Here is a 23,819-nt window from a genome sequence, read left to right as displayed (position 1 = left end):
CTGCCCCGGGGGTGGGGCAGGCCATCTCCGCTGGCCGTGAGGCCACGCACAGGGACTCTGTGAGGCAGCCAGGCTAGCTCAGTGTCTGATTCACAGAGGAGGAACCTGAGGCTCAGAACCCTGAACTGACTTCTGTCCAGTCAGACGTTAGCTGGAGAAAGAGCAGAAGAGAGTCCAGGTCTCATCTGCTGCAGGGATCTCCCACCTCAGAGCTTCCCTCAGAGGTGCAGTGCACCAAAGCTCATCTCTTTCAGGCATTAAAAAAAAAAAAAAAAGTGAATCTCCATTCTCTTACCAAATATTCCATCTCTTAAAGTAAATTAAAGGCCCGTATAGTCAAAGCTATTATGTTTCCAATAGTCATGTCCGGGTATCAGAGTTGGACCATAAAGAAGGCTGAGCGTCAAAGAATTAATGCTTTCAAATGGCAGTGCTGGAGAAGACTCTTGAGAGTCCCTTGGACTGCAAGGAGATCAAACCAGTCAGTCCTAAAGGAAATAAATCCTGAATACTCATTGGAAGAACTAATGCTGAAGCTGAAACTCTAATACTTTGGCCACCTGATGTGAAGAGCCGACTCATTGGAAAAGACCCTGATGCTGGGAAAGATTGAGGGTAGGAGGAAAAGGGGGTGACAGAGGATAAGATGATCGGATGGCATCACTGACTCAATGGACATGAATTTGAGAAAACTCCAGGAGATGGTGAAGGACAGGGAAGCCCAGCATGCTGCAGTCCATGGGGTCACAAGGAGTCAGATACAACTCAGCGACTGAACAACAACGACAAGACAAAATGTTGCCTTGAAATCCAAAATGCTCAGGTCTGGATGTCATTCTCAATAACACTGGTTATTTTTTGGTTGGTCTGTGTTCTCTTAGTTTTGGCTTGAAGGATACACTAAGAACAAAAATCCATATTGTTTATGCTGTTCCCCTCTTCCCATCCCCCCACCCCCAGCCTTGCCAATTTGTAAACAAATCAGAAAAAAAAAAAATCCCCAGTGGGCTGGAAACCTGTCCATGGTTTGCTCCAGCTGGAAAGAATTGTGTTCCACCAAGATTTAGACCCCATTTATAATGGAAACCCTGACGGGCAGTGTTGTAATTATAGTCTTGCCGTAATGAATGTATCTCTGTGGTCAGTCGTGGATTTTTCCATGGTATTTTTCCATGGGAGATTTCCTCCCTGGGAGATGCTAACTTAAAATCTGGACTATAGCTTTGACTTCAGAGCAGACTTCTCCTGGCATCGATGGAGCTTAAAGTCGACCATCATATTGGCTTTGGTAGACAGCGTTAGCAAGGGGGACATTAGTCAAGTTGAGTTTTGCAAGATTGATGGGGCTGGGGGATAAGGGTTTGGTGCTGGAGGACTGTATTTTGGGAACCTTGCATTGTTGCCCAGATTTTTAAACCAGAGACTGTTTTCTCTGCTGAGTGGCTACATGAAGTAGGAAAAAGTGTCTAGAGTGGACAGGTATCAAGGTGACCAGCCATCCCGATCGGCCCGGGAGACTATCTGGTTTAACTCTAAAATCTCACATCTCAGGAAACCCCCAGTCTTAGGGAAACCAGGATGGTCGGTCATCTTAAAAAGTGGGTGAAATTGAATCAAATTCTACAACTGAGCTGAGTTTTAAAGTAAAATCCTTTCTGTGTGTTTAAAAAAAACTCAAGTGTCATCAGCCCTTAGCTTGAGAACTGAATTGGGGGCATGGGAGCGGGGTCTCAGAAGGAATAAGTCTCAATCTCACGCTTGGCTCGGCACAATATAGTATGAAAAACCCAAGACGCCACCACGCTGTGTAAAGATTTCTTACGCTGACCGATCCCACTCTGGAGGCGTGAGCAGGACAAGGCGGCTTGAGGTGTGCTGGCTGTCCCAGGAGATGCTGCCGGGGCCCGCAGAGGGAAGGATGCAGGGGCGAAGGCGTCAGGGCTGGCGTGGGAGCCGGGGCACCCTCTCTGGGCCCCGACTCAGTGCCCTGGGCCCGGAGGTGGCCTTTTGGGCCTCTCTCAGTTCGCTCTGATGGCCTTTTCCAAGGACTGCGGAAGCCTCTGCCTTTTAGGGACTGGGAGGCTGACTGGGGTAGGAAGAAACAGAAGAGTAAGGAATCAAAGCCTAGGCCAAAATGGCCAACACCAGGGACTTCCCTGGCGGTCCAGTGGTTAAGACTTTGCCTTCCAATGCAGGGTGGATGCAGGTTCGATCCCTGGTCAGGGAACTAAGACCCCACATGCTTTGGGGCCAAAACACCAAAACATAAGACAGAAGCAATATTGTAACAAATTCAATAAAGACTTTAAAAGTCATCCACATAAAAAAAAATCTTAAAGAAAATGACCAACTCAAGATCCCAAAACATGAGGGACCTTTGCACAGGGGTGAGAAGACACACGTGTCAAACCTCCTTGTGACTTCTAAAACCAGGCAGCTTGGGACACAAATATTAAACCCGTTTTTGGGGTTATAAATGCTGAGGTTTCGGGGTAGGAATAGAAGCTGTTTCTATAAGCTCAGAGCCTTTGGTGGATGTGTGTTATCTCTGCTGTTGCAGATTCTATAGCTCTGAGGTTGAGCATCGAGACAGAGAAGCAGGGCACACTTAAAACGGCCACGTCCCTGCTTGGGGGCAACCGGTTTAGAGGCAAGCGCGCTATAGTTTGTGAAAGAAGCTGAGAGCACTGCTGGGGGGAACTGGGCAGTTACTTTCAGTAACCCCAGGCTGGTCTCCCAAGCTACTGGGCTCGGGGCGCCCACTTTTGGGGAGTTCGTGTCCTCTGCCTTCCCTTTCTGGCAGTGGTGGTGGAGAGCGGGCCCGGGACATTCACTCCTTGGCCTCCTGTGGCCTGCTCGTGTGGGTTGGCATTGGTCCTTACCAGCACCAACAGCACAGCACACCCAGGGCTCCACTGCAGCAAGAGGACCCTCCTGGGGCTGGTGCAACCCCCTTCTCCTGCAAGCTAGGGTGCTCTGGTTCCCGGGACTCCAGCCAGAACGCTGCACACCAGCCCCGGTCAGACTGTCGACCAGCCTGTGAACGTAAGAGCCACTTGTGCTCTAGGAGAGCAGGGAGCTCAGCAATAAAGGCAGGCGTGTGCAACTGTTTTTTACAAAAACCCAGACAGTTATTCAGAGGCTTTGCTTATGACCGGCGCAATCTCTAGTCTTTCAGAAAAATCTAGAATTTAATTCCACATAGGGGTGTTCTCTGCTTGCTGTAAGCTGTCTGTCAGCCAGGCCTCACCAGGCAAACAGCTGAAGAAAACAGCCTGTCCCAAGGAGCGAACCATCAGAGAAACATTCGTGGAGACCAACCCTGATTTCCTCAGCTTCTGGAGAGCCCGCTTTCCCTCCTTTGTGTGGGACATGCGGGCAGTCGGTAGCAGCCGATTCTGCAAGTCCTTGCATTGCTTCCTATGCAGCTTCAAGGGAGAAGGGAGTGAGGTAGGCTTAAAGAAACAAGAAAAGCAGGTGCGACAGCAGATATGAGATAAATGTCCTCAAGCAAATATCCGGGGGCAGCCTGTACTTTCAAGGTTCTGGATGACGGCCACTCACTGAAGCAGGAACATCAACAGAATATATCCAATATGTGAGACTTAGCCTAACAAACAGCTGTGCAGGGACTACCGATATTCCGAGGGAGCAGAGAGCAGCCCCTGAATCTGGGAGCTCATTGGATGCTCCCAGCTGGGCCATGTGTTCTGCCATTCACAGGGTCTCACAGGTTATCAGCTTCAGAAGAGGCCACCTGGAGACGGCGACAGAGAAAAAGCAACATCACTGCACGCCCCGCAAGATCCACCCCTTCTACCCAAAGGGGCAACGGCTGGCCGGCTTTTCAAGCGTGGCTTCTTTCCCAGTCTGGTCTAGCCTCTGCAGGTGCAGGGGCCAGGTCACAGAACTGCACCCGAATCAGAGCGGACACCTGCTCCCCAAGGTCCTTCCCAATTCCCGCACCGCGGCCCCAGCCTCGGTCCCTCCTCAGACTCGTCCTGAGATGCCCTGTGGCGCTCATTCCCCGTCACCGTGATGAGTCCTGAACCTGCTGGTTCGAGCTCAGGTGGCTCCTGGTGGTCCTCCCCTGAGGACATGTGCAGTGCCATCTCCAAACGTCACGCTCAAGGTGCGCGCGTCCTGACCACGGAGATCCAGACGAGGAGGAGTCGAGTAGAAAGCTCCCTCCAGTGACCGCTTTCTCAAGGTCACACAGAGCATCCAGTTCTTGCTGAGCTTTTGATGTGGAGGGGAAAGGCCAGAAGCCCCGGGTGGAGCCACTGATGCTGTTCTCCGCGTCCTCCTGACAAAGATTCTCTTTGACCAAACCCTGCTCAGGCTATCCTGAACTTTTCAGCCAAGTCCTCTTCCATGTTCCTCTCTGCTTTGTCCAGTTTTAGCATGAATCCTGCTAAGTCAACTTAGCCAGAAGCCCCCACCCTCAGTATCTGATCATCTTCCATACCCGATCGGGTTCCTCATTCACCCGATCCTCCGACCCAGGATGTCTGACCTCACTGGCCTGCCTTCAGCAAGCATCCTGCTACACTGGTTTAGCCAGAAGCCCCCTAACCCCGATGTTTCCTCTTTATAATTTTCCACCCACTAAGCCCCACCTGCTCCTCGGCTGTAAACCCCACTTGTCCACACTGAGTTCAGAGTTGAGCTAGTTTTACAAGGAGGCCTCTTCCCCTATTGCAACAGCTCCTGAATAAAATCTGTTTTCACCACTTCAACTCTGTCCAGCTCTGGCTTTTCTCTGACTCTCCTTCTACGGGACAGAGGCCCGAGGTGTCCTGAGGCTTACAATGGATTTCATAAAATAATGCAGCTAAAATACATTTAAAAGAAGAGTGACTAATAACCACTTAAGTGTTATTAACGAATAAAATAGGGCTCTAGGTTTTACCCTTGAGTTTACTGGGGAAGCCACAGAAGAATCATAGAGTTTGTCAGGGGCTTCCCTGATGGCTCAGATGGTAAGGAATCTGCCTGCAATGCAGGAGAGTCAGGTTCAATCCCTGGGTCAGGGAAGATCCCCAAGAGGAGGGAATGGCGACCCAGAAGCAGGCGATTGGAAGGAAGCTTTATCGTCGTCAACTCCCTCACGGTGTTAGAGAAGGACTCCTATGAGAAGTGTGGCGTGTGGTGCTTGCCGGGGACCTTAGAAACAAATCTAATCCGGTTCCCCCGTTTTCAGGCTGAGCGGACAGACGTCCGGAGGGGCTGTGACATACTCAAGGGTGGAGGTGTCGGAAGTCCCTACCCCAGCGACCAGCCTGACGGGCCGGCCTGTGGGTCACCTACTGACCGTGCTCAGCGGAGAAAACCTCGGCCGTCAGCCTCGCCCTGCGGCCGCAGCCCCCGGCGCTGGCCGTGCACCGGGGTGGACGTGAGGCAGGGTGCGTCCGCGGGTCTCGGGTGCACCTCGGATAGCGGCCTCTGGGTGCCAGCTGCGACGGGGCGACGCGGGGACTCCCGCTGCCCCCGGAGCCCCGCGCCGCCCCAGGTCCGGCTGCTGGGCTGCAAGCGTCCTCCGGGGCCTAAGATGGGGCTGATGTCGGCCACGCTGAGGGGAAAGCGCTCGGTGGCTGGCTGGGCGGAGCTGCCCAACCCCAGCCCCCTCCCGGAGAGGGGCGTCAGCTCCCCGGGGGAGGGTAGCGCCTCTTCGGCGGTGGCGCTGAAGTACAGCGTGGAGCCGCCCTGCCCGCCCTCGCCCCCCGGGCGCCCCCCTACACCTCTCGCCCCAGGGGCGGCCAGGGATCCCTCCTCTGAGCCGCTCTCCCGCCCTGCAGCTGAAGACGGCAGCTGGGCTGGAGCTCGGTCAGGACTCTGGCTGTCAAAAGACAGGTAACTTGAAGTCTCGTCAGCCTCTGCTTTGGGGACCACTGGAAACTCAAAGCCTTCCTCTGAGGTTAGAGGATCCTGGGGTGATGAAGGGGGCTCCTGCTGCGGGGGTGGGGGCGTCCTCCCCTCGCTGTGGTGTTCGCTCAACCCCCACTCAGGGGAGCAAAAGCGGGCCAGGCCGTCTTCTCCAAAGGCTGCATTGATCTTTGACACGTTCCCAGTCTTCAGAGCGAGCTTCACCAGCAGCCAGTGGTGGCGGCTGAGCAAAGAGGCCTCCCCCGCTGTCTGGCTTTCCAGCCCAGCCTCTGGGGGCGCCCACTGTGGGCTCGGGGGTTTCTCCAGGCTTGGGAGCTCACTGGTTTCCTCTGGGCAGGGCCCCAGGCTGTCCAGTCCCTCCCCAGCTGGGCCCAGGGCTTGTGGAGAAGAGTCTCCTTCTGCTTTATCACCCTCTGTGGGGCCACAGGATGTGTGTACACAGCCCCGCCAGATGTCTGTGGATTTCGGATGCAGCAGGCTGTAGTAAAGGACCAGCGAGACACTGCCTGCAAAACAGGGCGGGGGAAAAAACGCACAAGGTTACGTTCTTTGAAGTCCTGCATCCTCCCTGTGGTTTGCAGAATTCCGGGTTCTCCAGTTTTGAGTAGAGTAATATCATTTGGGATCCAAAACAGGACTCTTGTTGGAGCATCAGAGGTGGGTATTTGGGGGAATTTACGTATGTTCCAGCTCCAATAGGGCTTCCCAGGTGGTGCTAGCGGTAAAGGATCCACCTGCCAATGCAGGAGATGCAAGAGACACAGGTTTGATCCCTGGGTTGGGAAGATCCCCTGGAGAAGGAAATGGCAACCCACTCCAGTATTGTCTGGAGAATTCCATGGACAGAGGAGACTGATGGGCTACAGTCCATGGGGTCGCAAAAGAGTCAGACACAACTGAGTGACTGAGTGTGCATCCATACACACACATACACACATACACAGTTCCAATAAACTGCAAATGTTTCTACCCTTAAAAAAATTTAAGAACAGCGTTTAAATCTTAGAGATTTTATGACTTCTTCCTTGAAGGAGGCTCCAGCCGAGTCCTCTAGGTGTATGCGTGCATGTATGTGAGACAGAGAGAGAGGTTTGATAGAAAAGGTAATTTAACTTTCAGAAAACCGGGTCAAATACTCAGAACACAACCATCCACATACTGATTGATGGATTCCAAAGTGAAGGGAGAGAGAGATAATCATTTCAAAAACAAGACCCAAGCAGAGGTTAAACATACCCATCAAAACCCCCATATCAAGGAATTTCCACGAGCAGCAACAAAACTTCCTTTGTGCACAAACATCTGAATCACATTGTTGTCAGCTTCATTTATTTTGATCAGAAGTGTTGACTGCGGCAATAATTTATTTAGCAGAGCATTCCAGTAATCCTCCCACGTTATTTCCAGTTTCCTGTTGTACTGGACCAAGCGCCGGGTTTCAGGGAGCTCGTAATAAACAGCATGAAGCCTGATACGGGGGCGGGGGTTGGGGGGTGGTGTGAGCTTCGGCAGGGCCAGGAAACGCAGCAAGGATGCAGCTAGAAGGAACCCAACAGACGTCCCCTCGCCTGCTCTCAGCATCTCTGGGGGAATGGGGTCAGAACTCCTAATGGAGGGTGACCCAGTGTTGTCTCTGCAGGAGGCACAGCTCAGGCCATTTCCACCCAGTGTCCTGAGTCCTCATGGTCAGTGGGCAGGAGGGATTGTCCCCCTTCTGCTATGAGGAGCCCCCCGAGACCAAGAAAGGGGAGCTGACCCCGTCTGCACCCCATCCTGCCAGTTGCAGGGCTGTGTCTGTTCGATGAAGACAGACTTTCCTCAAAAGCCTGCTGTTTAACTGGTTTCTTGGTGGCAGCCCCAGGCTGGCATGCAATAGGCACTCAACAAATGTTTATCCAGGCAGCTCAAGGTGGAAGCTGGAGCTGCTGCTTTATAGCCTGGGCTCCACCTCCCCACTGAAGACTCTAGTCCAGGGCACTGGACAGTCGGGGGTTCCCCTGCCCCTGGAAGCTGGGGGTAAGGGCCAGCCGGCCTGGCTCTGCCTGAGCCCCTCCAGCCTCACCAACAGGCCATCTCTGGGGTGGCCCCTGCTTGGCTTGCGGCTCTGAGCACGGCCGAGCTAAGGAGACAAAGGCCGATCCAGGCCCTCATGCCTGGGGAGGTGGCCTGGCCATCCTCAGCGCAGGGCCTGGCCCTGGTCTCCACCCAGCCGCTTCCGAGCCCCAGTTCCTACCCCTGGGGTGAGCTGACCGCAAAGAAGCAAGTTGTGGGAGGCGGGTGGGGGATGGAAGGACAACAAAGGCGACCTTGAGGCTCACCAATCAGAAATCCAGACAAGACGCCTGCGAAGGCCCCCAGGCTGGTCCACGAGGCCCCCTGGAGAAAGTCCGTCGCCAGCAGCACGAGGATGATGTTTTCGAGCAGCATCACCTGTGAGAACAGCAGAGTCAGCACGCCTGGGCAGTGCACGCAGCCTGGGCACGCTCCAGTTCCGTGATCTCCTGCAGCCCCCTTCAGGGCTGGGGGCTCCCACTGCTGACCGGGCCCCCTAGCAGCAGGGCAGGGCCGAGCGAGCCTCTCCCGCCAAGGGGGCCCTCCTGTTCTCACTGTAGCTCGCTAAGTGTCTGCAGAGGCAGAAACGCACAGAAAACGGAAGGGCATGGTTCACAAGGCTGCAGGGGTCCCTTTGGTGAGTCGGGTGGGGCTGACAGAGAATTCCGTTTGCTGCTTTATCTGTTGCATAGTCTCATGTTAACTGTATACATGTTAGTTTTATCATGAGATAATTAAAAGTAACTGCAGAGCTCACAGTGACACTGGATTCCAGTGAGTCACAAACGTTCATAACAATTTCAGAATTTTTTTTTTTCCCCAAATATTTGCCCAAGACACCCCTGGACACCGGAGTCATGGTTCTTGGTCTTTTGGGCCTGGACTGAATAATCACCAGCTTCCTGGTTCTCCAGCTTGCGGAGGGTGAAGGTGGGACTTGGTGGCGCTGTAATTGCATGAGAAAATCCCTGTACCAAATCAATTATGAATCTAGACATATCTCACTGGTTCTGTTTCTAGTGGTTGCGTTTGTCAGGGCCCTCCAGAAAAACAGAACCAACAGGAGGTGAATGCAACCACTTTCCACTGACAAAGATGCTCTTCTGGACCAAACTTGACTCAGACGGGCTCCTCTGAGCACTCTTCTTGGCCTATAACAACTGCAGAACTGAAGCAGAAACGACTGTTTGAAACCAACACTAACGTACTTTCTAATAGCTTAAGCCTGCATCCCCAGCGTGGTGACCCAGCCCCAAAGAAGTTCCTGCCTGAGAAGGCTCGGTGCTGCCCGGAGCACTTACTGTTTGTTCTGGAAAAAACCTGGTCATAAGGCAAGAGCGGCCCAGACCCCTCCACGCAGGGGAGCTACTTTAGAAAGCCTGCAATTATACATATTTTCTCTGCTCCTCTGAAATGTCAGTCTTTGACCGCCCAGAGCTGTCTTCTCCAGGACCTGAGAACCAGCCCTTGGAAACACAAACATCCCAGGGGATGACTCTCCCAGCTCTGTATATGTGTTAGTTGCTCAGTCATGTCCGACTCTTTGTGACCCCATGGATTATAGCCCGCCAGGCTCCTCTGTCCATGGGATTTTCCAGGCAAAAATACTGAAATGGGGTGCCAGTTCCTTCTCCAGGGGAGCTTCCCGACCCAAGGATTGAACCCGGTTCTCCCACACTGCAGGCAAATTCTTTACCATCTGAGTCACCAGGGAAACCCAGCTCTAAAGTGTGTTAACGCTGCCTCCCATCATGAATACGTGGGAAGTGTGTGAACGATGGTGTGCAGATGGTGTGCAGTCACTCCCCGACTTTGGCGGAGACCACACTGTTCCCTCCACCCCGTTCCCCCTTTAAAACGTGCAGTCGCCTCCACATAAATGGAGGTGAGGGGTCAGTCCATGCAGGACGCCTCTCCTTGTTGCAGTTGAGTTATCAGCATCTGTGTCCCTTGCCTTTCCTCCGTGTCTGGATGTATTATCTCAGCACCATCCACATGTGCTCGCCCTTGGGCGCCCCCGGTTCCACAGCCTTTATTGTGCTTCTGCGGCTTCTCCCCATTTGAAACTTCCGCACTGTCTAATTTCTGCCTCTCCTGCTTGATCGCTCTGAGCTCAGTGGTCCAGTGCCTAAGACGGCTGGAAAGCAGGAAGCACTTTTCCTCCTTCCTTGTATGATGAACGTGCGCTCAGTCACTTCAGTCATGGCTGGCTCTGGGCAACCCCTGCACTGGGGCCCGCCAGGCCCTCTGTCCATGGCATTCTCCTGACAAGAACACTGGAGTGCGTTGCCATGCACCCCCCCAGGGGATCTTTGGGACCCAGGGGTTGAATCTGAGTCTCTTGCTTCTCCTTCATGGCAGGCAGATTCTTTACCCAGCGAGCCACCTGGGAAGTACCCCTTCCTTGTATAATGGCCCCTAAAACTATCGGGACACGATCTGCTGACGAGGGTGTGAATGTGACAAAAGCCAGCAGAAGCAGCCAATGTGAAACACCTCCTCATTTAGTTCTGCTTCTCAGGGCGCCTCTGGACATCAGCACGTCAGCGTGAAGCTCCCACAAATGGACAATGAAATTCACCCTCTTTTATTCACAGTGCGCGCGGGCTGGGCTGACCACACACCCAGCCCTCAGCCCACACGGTGTGAGGGGCCTGGTTACTCCCAATTTCCAGATGTGGAGACTGAGGCTTGGGGTGACTCACCCAGTATTGTGGGTCCTCTGTGGGCCTGTGGCCTCAGGGGTCAGCGAGCTCTACGGGGCTCTCCTAAACCTGGAGATGACCACGCCATCACCTGCCCTGGACCGGACCTGCCTCCCCGGCTTTTCCCTTCACTCTGGTCTCCGTCCTGAAGCACCGGCACCTCTGAAAGTCTCAACTTCTATTTTTGGTAAAGGCCACTCTTGGTTTCTTATTTCAGCCCAAGTTTATTATTTTATTTACTCTTCACAGGGACCCTGAAAAGTAGGTAGGTCTTAACATTATTCTCTCAGCGACACCAAGAGGTGAGTTTCTGAAGCGCTGATGAAAAAATAGGTCCAGAGAGTCTAAATTCTCAGTCACAGTTGGTAACGGTTAATGACAGAGCCAGGGTCCCATGGAAGCCATCTGGTTCCAAAGCCTCAGCTCTGAAGCCTGTGGCTGATCCAGGCTCTCCTTTGACTTCTGCAATACAGTTCAACTTCCTGCCTCTCGTCAAAAGTGTCCCTGGTCATCCGAGCAGGAAGTGATAATCCTATGAGATTCAGACACTGCTTTCTCTGCTGGCATTGATCCACATTCTGCCTCTGTATTATTATTTGGGTACAAATAATATACACGCATGCACACCCACATTCCACATATACAATAAAGTTAGGATCACTTGCCATGTAGAACGTGGCCATCCTGTTTCTGGAGGGGCCGTCCCAGAGGTTATTTGTTATTATTTGGGTACAAACTTATTTCCTCTAATGGACTAGAAGCTGCCTACAGATAAGCATTATGTCACCTTTGTGTTTTTCACACTATCTATGACCACAGCTATAACTCAGCTATAAATTGAGCTGATTGACAAGGATGTCATGCATATGACAAAGAATAGAACTGTGATTATATTTATCAGATGGGCTGATGTAGAGAGTCGCTGAAAAGCATCACCAAATACACCACAATCCTCGCTATGGTAACTACGTGGAAACAGACATCCGGTTGCTCCTTTCAGAGACCATCATCTCTGCTCAAGACTATAATTCCTTTTAGAATTTTTCCTAAAATAAAGCTATTCCTTCATAATAGATATGCATGCACAATTGCACACATGCACACACATACATGCCCATGTTCCACATATACAGTAAAGTTAGGATCACTTGCCGTGTAGAATGTGACCATCCTGTTTCTGGAGGGGCCGTCCCAGAGGTTGAGGTAGCAGAGGATGAACACGGCACCCATGAGCAGGTTGAAGAGCCTCCAGCGGCAGGTGCTGTCCACGATGTCACTCTGCTGAGCCACGAGCCAGAAGGTCATCACCAGCCAGTGGGCACCTGGAGAGAGCAGCCCCGGGAGTCAGGGCCCAGAGAGGGGAGAGGGCTGGGGGAAGCAGGAGGGGTGGGGCAGGGCTGGGGGAAGCAGGAGGGGTGGGGCAGGGACTTGGAATCCGGGGCGGTAACCCTCCTCTCTGTTCTGACAGCATGTGACTCAGCATACAAGGAGACGGATGAAAACCCAGGAGAGATCCGAGGGACACAAAACATTCGCACGTTTAATGTCACGTGAGCCTTCGTGCACTCCTCTCTCCCTGGACACTCAGGGACACTCAGGGCATCCCTCCACATTCCTGAACCTGGGCTGGCCAAGACCGCTTTGCCGGGCAAAATTCAGCTGAAGTCATGCTGATCCAGGTCTGGGCTAGATTTAAGAGGACTGGCCGCTCCCATCCCCTTGCTCTTGGAATTCTCAGCTGCCGCGTCTGAAGCCAGCTGGCTCTCCTGCATGGACAGGGTGGAGGGGCCCCGGGTGCAGGATATCTGAACAGCCAGCCCAGGGAAGCCCCTCTGTGGGTCCAGATACCTGCAAGCCTACAGGGATGGTGCGAAGACCCTGCAGGCAGGAAGCCCCAGCGAACCCCGGTCGGCCCACAGAGGCCAGGTTGTTGCTCACCAATGGTTCTTTTCAGGCATTAAGCTCTGGGGTTGCTTGTTGTGCAGCAGTAGACTGTAGGGACAGAAGCTCAGCTTACCTGCGACAACCAGCACCCAGACACGGTAAGCCCAGAAGAAGAGAACCAGGCTGAGGACGCGAGCCCCGACCATGCCCATCCTCCAGAGCTGCTGGCAGCCAAGGGCCATCCAGGGTGCAGAGGGGTGGTCCGGCTTCACGGAGCGCAGGGATCGGGCATAGCACACCAGGGCCCAGGAGAGCGTGGTCCAGGAGCACAGGGCACTCACTCCTGGAAGGCAAGCGGGACCCTAGGGCCGCTAACCGACAAAACCTGCCTTCACAGAGGGCATTGTCACCTCCATGCAAACATGCAGGCCTGTCTCCATGCAGAAGAAACGAGGACTTGGGTACTCCTCCCCACCAAGGTAGGCTGGGCTCTCTGTGGGTTCACACTTAAGAAAAAAGGCTCAAGGGCTTCCCTGGTGGCTCAGTGGTAAAGAAGCCATCTGCCAATGCAGGAGACATGGGTTTGATCCCTGGTCTGGGAAGAAGATCCCATGTGCTAGGGAGCAACTCAGCCTGAGCACCATGACCACTGAGCCTGTGCTTGCGAGCCCGGGAGCTGCACCTACCCGGCCCACCTGCCACAACTACTGAAGCCCCTTCACCTGGACCCTGTGCCCTGCAACGAGAAGCCCACACCCCACCACTAGAGGGTAGCCCCCACTCAAAGCAACCAGAGGAAAGCCCACACAGCAAAATGAACACCCAGGGCAGTCAATAAATAAATAAATAAAATTATTAAAAAAAAGCAGCCCAGCCACTTTCCCTCGAGCACCTCTGGTTTATGACAAAGCAGCTCTTAACAGCTCTGAACATGGTATTTCATCTCAGTTGTACTTTGCAGTTCAATCCATATGCATGCATGTATGTTGTGTCCAACTCTGCAACCCCTGGTGAGCCATAGCTTGAAAGGCTCCTCTGTCTGTGGGATTCTCCAGGCAAGAATACTGGCATGGGTGGCCATGTCCTCCTCCAGGGGAATCTTCCTGACTCAGGGATCAAACTCACGTCTCTTCTATCTCCTGCACAGGCAGGTGGATTCTTTACCACTTGTGCCAATCGGGAAGCCCTCAGTCCATACAAAGGAGATGTAACCAGATAAACAAAACCAGAACAGTAGGGGGTGCCAGGCCTGGAGGAGACACCCTGAGCCCTGGCCTGAGTGCCAGAGCCTCTGCCGGCGCCCGAGGCTCCCAGGCTGTTGATCCCACTGCTCTCAAGCGGTGAGGCTCAGGCTGCACAGAGTTAGTCCCAGGAGAAACAAACATACTGATCTCACAAGGGGCAGCACAGGCCTCCCCAAGGTGCTTTCAGGGTCCTCTCACCACCTGCAACTTTCCTCTCATGGACCAACCCCCACGAAGGAAGTCCACCCCCTGGGAACTCACCGCCCCAGACAAAAGCCAGTTTTAACCATCACCTTGAGCATCGTAGGTAACATCCCTGGCGGCTCAGATGGTAAAAGAATCTGACAGCAATACAGGAGACCTAGATTTGATCCCTGGGTTGGGAAAATCCCCTGGGGGAGGAAATGGCGACCCACTCCAGTGTTCTTGCCTGGAGAATCCCATGGACTGAAGAGCCTGGAGGGCTACAGTCCATGGGGTCGCAAAGAGTCGGACACGACAGTGACTCACACTTCCACTTTTTCACTTTTGTGCACTGTAGTGAGCTTGGGCTGCCCTAACTCTGCCTAACAGGGGATATCTTAGGTTGCCAGGGTTTGCTAAACAAGGAGTTAGCTTCTGTCCCCCATGAGAAGTCAGGCAGTCTGTGGTCGGGGGTGGAAGTCACTCACCTGGCACGGGAGCAGTGAAGTCAGAGGCGAGGAAAACGTATGTTTGGACCAGCAGGTGGGGCCCGACCTGAAGCAGGGCTTCGAGGAGGTGCAGGGCCGCCAGGTCTGCCTCCCACAGCAGCAGCCGGGCCTGGGGGGCGGCCTGCCCTTCCTTCCAGAGGCTGGCGGACACAGCGTCCCACTGCCTGGGGCGGAGGAGGGCCAGGACTCAGAACCGCACTGCAAGGGCTCAGTTGGACCCCTCTCCTGGTGTATCACCTAGAGACCGAGAGCCTTCTAGGGCCTAGCCCGCCACGCCTGCATCCCAGGTCCCTGAGCCCTGACTCTAGGCTGAGGGTGGCGCTCTTGTTCCCAGTGTAGGAATGCTGCCCAGTGGACCTCACTCTGCCCACACATGGAAGGGCTGCTGGGTTGGGAGCTGGGAGCAGACAGGTTTGCTGGGGCTCTCTCTGAGCCCTGCGAATCCCGAGCTAAGCCTGAGCCCCCTCCCCGACCCCGGGGCTGCCAGTGTCAGTCGCTCTGTGTGACCCCCTGGATTGTAGCTCGCCAGGCTCCTCTGTCCATGGGATTCTCCAGGCAAGAATATGGGAGTGGGTTGCCATGCCCTTCTCCAGAGCCTCTCACGATGGGAATTAATGCAGTCCCGTTGGACGGCAGGGAGGGCAGGGGGCTACTGGAGGGTCTGCAAGACCAGGCTGGCCCGGGCACAGGAACACACTGGCACCTCCAGGGGGAGGAGTATTCCTCACATCCAGGAAAAGGAGTCAACACAAGAGGAAAAAAAAAAAGTCAGTAAGTGTTCCTGTTTCATTCTACTTCCGATAAGCCCACCCTCGAAACCTTTCCTGATGCTTCAGCCTCATGCAAGATGACCGGAGGTGCCATGGACCACCATCCTGTGCCACCTGGATAGTCATGCATGTATAAAAATGTCACTGCAGGCTCTGAGGACTTCAGGTTTTCATAGCAATTTCCCCCTCACCCTCCCAGGGGCAGGAATAAGGTGATCCCTACACCTGCCTGCAGCAGGGGCAGGCATGCCTGCCAAGTCCACGGGCGATGGCAAACTTCAGTCCTATCCAAGTTAAGAAAAACTGGAAATCATTTAAATTTACTGATTTCTGAACCAGAGCTGGGTGTGCCTTTCAAGTCACCCCAAACGCCCTCTCTCTCTGATCTCTGGCCAACGTTTCTTCAGCCAGAACAGGAGGGGGTCCTCTTTGAAATGTTCTTAATCAGGGTACCGAGAGCCCAGGAAAGGGGCTCGAGAGAAAACAGCTTTCCTTTTTCATGACTTGGATCCCGGAGTGAAGTGATTTCTCACTGAGTCTTTGAAGCTGTGATCTCTGACCCAAACAGAATGTTAAGAAAAAGCAGATGAAGCCAAACCTGTAGCTGCCCTTCGGGTCCTGAATCCTCAGTTCTGGGGACACCCCAGCCCCCTTCCTACCCTCCCAGCTGCCCCTGTTCATTCAGCAGGCATCTTTATGGGCTGCCCCCACCTGCTGGAGACTGCAGAGGCCGCAAAAAAAACTGAAGACCTTCTCTAGAAGCCCAAGACTGAGTTATGGAAAGAATGCCACACACACGCGCCAAGTTTTAAGCAGGAAGAAAGACGTGCCAAAACGAGAGGGGTGAGAGGGGTCCTGGGAGAGAGGACAAGGTGGGCATAAAATGCCCAGTGGCATGGTCATGGACCCTTCTCCCCCAGGCCCCGGCAACCACCATTCTAACCTCTGTCTCTATGGTTTCGGCCACTCTAGGCACCTCATGTAAGTGGAATTATACAACATGTGTCTTACTGCATCATGTCCTCGAGACTCATCCGTACTGTAGCATGTTACAGAATTTGCTTCTGTTTTCCATTGCATGTATAGACCACACTTTACTTATCCGTTCATCCGTTAATGGACACTTGGGTTGCCTCATGTTTTGGCTATTTTGAATGATGCTGCTACGAACGTAGGTGTATAAAGATCTCTTCAGGACACTGCTTTCAACCTGTTTGGATATTTACCGAGAAGTGGAATTGCTGGATTATACGGTAATTCTGTGTTTAAGTAATTGAGGAACTACTATACTGCTTTCCGGAGCAGGCAATGGCACCCCACTCCAGTACTCTTGCCTGGAAAATCCCATGGACAGAGGAGCCTGGTGGGCTGCAGACCATGGGGTCGATAACAGTCGGACACGATTGAGCGACTTCCCTTTCACTTTTCACTTTCATACATTGGAGAAGGAAATGGCAACCCACTCCAGTGTTCTTGCCTGGAGAATCCCAGGGACTGGGGAGCCTGGTGGGCTGCCGTCTATGGAGTTGTACAGAGTCGAACATGACTGAAGCGACTTGGCAGCATACTGCTTTCCACAGTGCCTACACTATTTCAGATGGCCACCAACAGTACACAAGGGTTCTAATTTCTCCACATCCCTGCTAACATGTTATTTCCCTTTTTTTTTTTTTTTTTTTTTTTTTGTGGTGGTGAGGGATAGTAGCTATCCTAATGGGTGTGAAGTGGTATCTCATTGTGGTTTGATTTGCATTTCCCTAATGGTTAGTGAAGTTGAGCATCTTTTCATGAGCTTATTGATGGGAATGTATATTACAAACTTTTAAATGTTAAACTTTATACCCATCGATATTAAGCTTGCCTTACATATCTTTAAAGCTCATTTCAACTTTCTTTGTAATAATTTTTCCCTTCCACTAAACAAATATTTTTAACCCAAAACACAGGCTCAGGATGAGATGGATTAGGTATTCTTCTATGATCTCATACTGAGTTTACAAATGCATTTACAGGCTTAAAATTTTTTTACTCGTTGGTAACATATAGCATTAGAGTAGAAATATAAAAACAAAATAGAAAAATGTAACTGACTTTGTTTAAACAAGTAGTTACTAATGTCAAGTTCTTTTGAACAGTCAGACTTAACATTATCTGTATTATTTGGAATTAAAAAAAACAATACATGGGACTTCCCTGGCAGTCCAATGGTTAAGACTCTGCACTTCCAATGCAGGGGACACATATTCAAACCCTGTACCTGATGGGGGAACTAAGATCCCATGACATGTGGCCGGAAAAAAGAAAAAAAAGGAAAACATTTATGTTTTAACTCCTTGAACTTTTTATAAGCTACTTTACGTCAGGAGGTTTTTGTTTAATTGGTTTCTCTGTAGTTAGTACAGTCTTCTGCATTGTATCGAGCCGCATGTGTGCTAGGTCATTCAGTCATGTCTGACTCTGTGACCCCATGGACTGTAGCCCATCAGGTTTCTCTGTTCATGGGATTCTCCAGGCACGAAATGGAGTGGGTTGCCATTTCTTCCAGGGGACCTTCCAGACCCAGTGATCAAACTGGGTCTCCTGCATTGCAGGTGGATTCTTTACCATCCAGGCCAGGATCCCTTTTTGAAAAGGTCCGTCTAGTCAAAGCTATGGTTTTTCCAGTAGTCATGTATGGATAAGAGTGCCAAAGAATTGATGCTTTTGAACTGTGGCGTTGGAGAAGACTCTTGAGAGTCTCTTGGACTGCAAGGAGATCCGACCAGTCCATCCTAAAGGAAATCAGTTCGGAATATTCATTGGAAGGACTGATGCTGAAGCTGAAACTCCAATATTTTGGCCACCTGATACTAAGAGCTGACTCATTTGAAAAGACCCTGATGCTGCAAAAGATTGAAGGCAGAAGAAGGGGATGACAGAAGATGAGGTAATTGGATGGCATCACCTACTCAAAGGACATGAGTTTGAGTAAACTCCGGGAGTTGGTGATGGACAGGGAGGCCTGGCGTGCTGCAGTCCATGGGGTTGCAGAGTCGGACCCTACTGAGCGACTGAACTGAACTGAACTGATAGAGGATTGTGCAAACAGAGTTGCTTTGGCTCCACCTAGAGGCGCTTTTACTGAACTGCAGTTTGCTGAGAGGCTTCTTGACTAACCCTGATTGGGAGTCCATTACAAAATTCCGGGTGGATTTACTTAAAGACAATTCATTATCCAGTGTCTTCTTTGTGAAAGCCAGATATGCTGCTTGCAGGATGAGAAATAGATTTGTTTTCTACTTTAACTTTCAAAGCTTTCTTCTAAGGAAGTAGATTTCAATTTGTTCGTTTTTTTTGTTTGTTTTTTTTTTTTTTAAACACAGAAACCATGGAGCTTCTTATGTTAACAAAAGTGAAGTCATTCATTCGTGTCTGACTCTTTGCGACCCCATGGACTGTAGCCTATCAGGCTCCTCTGTCCATGGGATTTTCCAGGTAACGGTACTGGAGTGGATTGCCATTTCCTGTCCAGGAGATCTTCCTGACCCAGGGATTGAACCCAGGTCTCCCGTATATGTAGACAGGCGCTTTACCATCTGAACTACCAGCTAAACTCAGACCCAAATTGGCTGTTCACCTCAAGTAACTGTACTGTTCACCTCAAGTAACTGTACTGTTCACCTCAAGTAACTGTATTTTGCCATTACCTTCTTTTCCAGCACTCCCTTCTGCTTCCTGAATGTTCTCACTTCTTTTCTTTCTTCTTGCCTTTTTTTTTTGTCCTTTTAAATTATATATATATATTTTAGTCACCTTAACTGATTTTTTAAAATAAGAAGAGATATAGATGACTAGTTGTTCTTCCTAATTTCTAATCTTCATGTCTCTTCACTTATTTCCATTTTAAAAAATGTATTTAGTATTCATGACATCATTGGAGAGACTTGGGGAAGAGTAGGGGGTCAGCGTTGGACACCAGCATGAAAGTAGACACGTGAGCCTGACCCTGCCCCACTTCTGAAAAAGGTACTGGATCGGATGGGCCGGAGGGTCCCCACAGGACCCCAGAAGGCAAACTTATCTGACAGTTATTCAGGAAGCTTCTCTCAAGTGACTGGCATGGACTTTACTCTTCTTCTGAGCTATGACATGTTTGCTTAGGGGAAAGCTGATTCATTTTTTCAAGAGGTGGTCTGTCTTTGAGGTCACATGCTTGTTGGCTATAACATACCAGGTGGTCCCCAGAAGGACTCGAGCCCTTAATGGTTTTCAGACCAAGCTGGGCTGAGAGAAGCATCTGCACACGTGAGTAGTGCCCATGACAGGCTCCAAGCCCCCCTGAGCCAGAAGGAAAAGCCACCTCTGCTCTCTCCCCACTGGTCAGAATCTCATCTTTTCAGAGAAACCACACAGCTTGAACACAACGGTCCACCATTAGGCTAAATTGGTGTGGCTGAAAATGCTTTTGGGGCTTTTAGAGATGGAGGGATCCAGCTCAGAGAACCCCAGTGAAATTTGGCTAGCTGCATGATATCTTTATAAGAAGCACCCTCTGGGGTATTCCCTGGCAGTCCAATGGTTAGGACTCTGGGCTTTCACTGCAGAGGCCCCAGGGTTCGATCCTTGGTCAGGGAACTAAGATCCCACATGCCTGGCTGCAAGGCCAAAAAAAAAAAAAAAGAAGCACCCTCTGCCTCCAGCTTGAGATGCACTCCCTCCTCAGAGTCTGCTGAGACACCATAAAGCTCACCTCAGTTCCTCTAAAGAAAGCCTTGGGCTACAGCTTGAGGGCATAAAATACCCACCAGCACAGCCTGAGATCTGAGACTAGACAACCACTCCTTGGACAGCCTTCCCACCCTGGGCGCCTTCCTGTACCCTGAGCTAAGGGGCTGCACTGGTCTGGTCTCCCACAGGCCAGCCCGCTGAGCACTCGCCTGTCCAGGCTGCCTTTTATGGAAAACTTTGGCCCTGGAACTCAAATGGTTTCTTCTTGCAATAAAAACTTAATGCAAATGTCACCATACAGCCTACTGCACTGCTTCAATCTGTGCCACCCTCGTGGGGTGAAGGGGTGGGGTTCACATGGGCTGCCCCGAACCGACTCACTTTCTATGGGTTTCTATGTGTAGAGTGACTCTCCTATCTCAGGTGTAAAGTCACCCAGCAGGGTGAAAGGGGCTGTCTGTTCTTACCGCTTCCACACGCCGAGCTGGAGGAGGTGCAGGACCACCAGCAAGCAGCCACCTTGACGTCCATCTTCTCGGAACCAGAGATAGCTCAGGCCCTGGACCAAGAAGCCGGGCAGTAGCACCGAGAGGACCAGCCAGGCCCAGAAGAGCCGGCCTGTGGTGAAGTAGTAAACCACAGCGCAGAGGCCTGGGGCCAAAGAGGAAGGACCAGAGGGTTAGTGGGAGGCTGGGGGGGGGGGGGGGGGCGGGCCTGGGCAACACTGCATCCCCAGAGTTGGCCGGGCTGCCTGCTAGACCCAGCCTGGGAGCCGGCAGAGCCCACAAGCAGCCTAGAGGGGAAGGAGGTTGAATGGAAGGGCCAGAGCTACCCAAAGGATCAGACATCATGGTCCGAGAAGGGGACTGCTGGTTCGCATACGGCAGCATGCACAAAACACTGGGTACTTAGCACGTGCTCAAAAATGTAAAACCTTCCCTCTGGGGACAGAAGATCCTAAGACAGGGTCGGGTTTCCCAGGTGGCTCAGTGGTAAAGAATCTGCCCACAATGCAGCAGACATGGGTTTGATCCCTGAGTTGGGAAGATCCCCTGGAGGAGGACATGGCAGCCCACTCCAGTATTCTTGCCTGGGAAACCCCACGGACAGAGGGGCCTGGCAGGCTACAGTCCCTCCTGTGGAAGAAGGGTTGGACATGACTTAGCGACTAAACAGCAACAAGGGTCAGGTGGTGGAAGGAGCTGATTCGGATCTAATTCAGATCTGCCCTCCCTGATGAATGACAGTAGAGGTGGGTGCCCAGACTCACAGGAATTGTTTGATATGACTGTTGCTTGGGTTTCCCAATGTTAGAGTTTAACATGGATTTATGGGTGCATGAGGCTGTGAATTGCAGCAGCAAGAGGGTAGCAGCCCCGGGTACAGACTGAGAAGCCCCAGCTTGGGCAGCCCCTCCTTGGTTCACAGGCTCTGTGTTTTGTTGAGTCGCTAAGTCCTGTCCGATTCTTTGAGACCCCATGGACTGCAGCACACTAGGCTTCTCTGTCCTTCACTATCTCCCAGGGGTCTGCTCAAACTCATGTCCGTTGAGTCAGTGATGCCATCCAACCATCTCATCCTCTGTCGCCCTCTTCTCCTCCAGCTTTCAATCTTTCCCAGCATCAGGGTCTTTTTCAATGAGTGAGCTGTTCACATCACATGGCTGAAGTACTGGTGCTCCAGCTTCAGCATCAGTCCTTCCGATGAATATTCAGGGCTGATTTCCTTTAGGATGGACTGGTTGGATCTCCTTGGTTCGGTCCCCTGTTCTAATCACCCGGCACACACAGCAAACTAGGGTCCCCCAGGCAAAAAGCGTCAGGTGGAGTCACAGCCTCCCCAACCTGAGGAATGCCCAAGCCCTGGCTGGGAGGGAAGGAGGAGGCTGGTCTTGGGGACCACCTGGAGTGGGTACTGGGACTGGGGTCCTGTCTCATCGGGGGCGCTGGCCCCGGGCGGGAGTTTAGGGGCAGATCTCAGCCTGGCGCCTCCTCTGTGCACCTTAGAAACCTCAGGGGAACTGCACGGACCGCAGTTCATAAGGGCCCTGATAACACTAGGTCGGGGGCGGGGGGCGGGCAACGCGCTCCCAGGGGTCAAGTTCAGGGCCCGGCACTCAAAAGTGGTGCGAGCTGGGGAGGGGCGACGAACCCTGGGGGTCTCGAAGCTGGAGCCCCATCAAATCCACTTCGCACCCGCCATCCGGGGGGACCCCGCGGAGGAAGAAGCGGCTGCAGGGAGCGGGGCAGAGAGGGGCGGAGGCCTTGGCGCCGGCACTGAAGGAGTTACGCGTTCAAACTGGAAAGGCGCGAAACCGCTCCCCGCGCTCGCTCCTCCGCGGCTGCGGGCCCGCGCTCAGCACTCGGCCTGGGGGTCCCCAGTCGGCAGCCTCCGGCCAGGATGTGAACTGTCCCTCCAGAGCTCCGCGGACGTCGAGCTCGGTCCCACCCCAACCCGGCCCCAAACAGCTCCCCGCGCCGCCCGGACCCCAGGCGGGCGAGGGAGCGGGCAGGGATGAGCAGGGCGCGCCAGGCCCGCGTGCAGCGCCCCGGCCCCGCAGCACCGAGAGGCCTTCTGGAGGGAAGGCGGGGGGGGGGGGGGGTGGGCTCGGGGGCGGGTCAGACGTTCCCAGACTCCCGGCGAGGATCGCCCGTCCGCTGGGGACGAGGGCTGGGGGTCGGGAAGAGGATTGTGCATCCGCAAGGGAGAGGTCTCAGGCACCCGGAAGACCGTGCATGCAGCGGGGCAGGGGTCCATGCATCCTCTGGGGGATTTACGCCTCCCCGGGAGGTCACGCGTTCGCGGGGATCCCCGAGGGGCTGGGCGGGGGTGCGGAGTGCCCAGGGCTAGCACTGGCGCGCAGTGCTGGGGTGCAGGGCACCGCCGTGGCGGGGCGGGGGTGAGGGTCCCCGGGCGTCAGGGTGGGTCGGAGGGGCGAGCATGGCCTGCCCCGCACTCACGCGCGCTCTGCTCGGCCGCCAGCAGCAGGGCGGACAGGCCCAGAACCCCCGCGTGCATCCTCCGCGCCGCCCGCCCGCCTCCTGCGCCCCCGCCCCTTCCCCTCCGGCCGACCCGGGACGGGGAGGTTTCCGGCCGGAGACCCCACTGCAGGTTGCGTTTGGGCTGGGCTCTTCGGCTCAACGTTTTTTCCCGGGTTTCCCTCGGGTTTTTCCCGGGTAACTAGACGGGGCGGAGGGAGGGAAGAGAGGCAGCTTGAGTGGTCTGGTTGCTAAGTCAGGTAAAGCACCGATTACGCCCGGCCTCTGGATGTGCGCAGCGGAGGTCCCCCAGCCCTGTGACCGGACTCGGTGAGTGTTAGGGCCGCGGAAACCGGCCCCCGCCTCGAGCCGCTGAGCGGCAGTCTGGTGAACCACTAGTCTGAGAGCACATGGGCGTCTGTGGGAGGAGCTGACTTGGAACCGTTAAGGAGTCTTTTCGAAACCCTGGAGGGCATGAAAGCTGGCATTTTCCCCGTTTCTCACTCTTAAATCCATCACGATCTCTGACCGCACATTCCCCCCCCCTCCCCCCCACATGGACTTGACGGTTAATCAAGATTCCCACATGTAAGAAGTGAAACAGCTCTTTGGAGACACCTTCCCCCACGTGGTACGACCAGTCTTGGCCTTCCGCAATCTGCAGAAATTGAGTAGAGGGCAGAGGAGAGATTCAGGCAAGGCTTTACTGGGGCTCCTGCTCTGGCCGGAAGAGTGTGTGTGTGTGTGTGTGTGTGTGTGTGTGTGAGAGAGAGAGAGAGAGAGAGAGAGAGAGAAGCAGTAGTTCCCTTGCTAGCTCCCAGAATGTGTGTGTGTGTGTGTGTGTGTGTGAAGCAATAGTTCCTTTGCTAGCTCCCAGAAGGGTTAGGGTTGGAGCAGGGAG

At 53.2% G+C, this 23,819-nt stretch overlaps 1 protein-coding gene across 5 annotated transcripts; it reads right to left on the bottom strand.

Annotated features, from left to right (window-relative positions):
* Nucleotides 1–3,172: 3,172 nt before the first annotated feature.
* XKR5 (XK related 5) lies at nucleotides 3,173–23,419 on the bottom strand. Of its 5 annotated transcripts, XR_006549439.1 has the most exons (8): nucleotides 22,901–23,405; nucleotides 20,408–20,591; nucleotides 14,443–14,627; nucleotides 12,661–12,870; nucleotides 11,796–11,965; nucleotides 8,205–8,316; nucleotides 4,052–6,392; nucleotides 3,173–3,757 (listed from the first exon to the last, which is right to left on the bottom strand). XR_006549439.1 is itself a non-coding variant. In XM_025280790.2 (7 exons), the coding sequence occupies exons 1-7, from the start codon at nucleotides 22,956–22,958 to the stop codon at nucleotides 5,320–5,322; spliced, it is 1,992 nt and encodes a 663-aa protein (XP_025136575.2). In that variant the 5' UTR covers nucleotides 22,959–23,405; the 3' UTR covers nucleotides 3,173–5,319. The 5 variants fall into 5 exon arrangements, 4 of the variants coding, with proteins under 4 accessions (XP_025136575.2, XP_044794857.1, XP_044794861.1 ...); XM_025280790.2 differs by having other exon boundaries at nucleotides 3,173–6,392; XM_044938922.1 differs by lacking the exon at nucleotides 12,661–12,870 and having other exon boundaries at nucleotides 3,173–6,392; nucleotides 22,901–23,419.
* Nucleotides 23,420–23,819: the final 400 nt, after the last annotated feature.

Source organism: Bubalus bubalis, chromosome 1 (assembly GCF_019923935.1).
Source record: "Bubalus bubalis isolate 160015118507 breed Murrah chromosome 1, NDDB_SH_1, whole genome shotgun sequence".
Lineage (NCBI taxonomy): Eukaryota > Metazoa > Chordata > Mammalia > Artiodactyla > Bovidae > Bubalus > Bubalus bubalis.
Note: the sequence above shows the minus strand (reverse complement) of the source record. Positions and strands in the feature narration are given on the sequence as shown.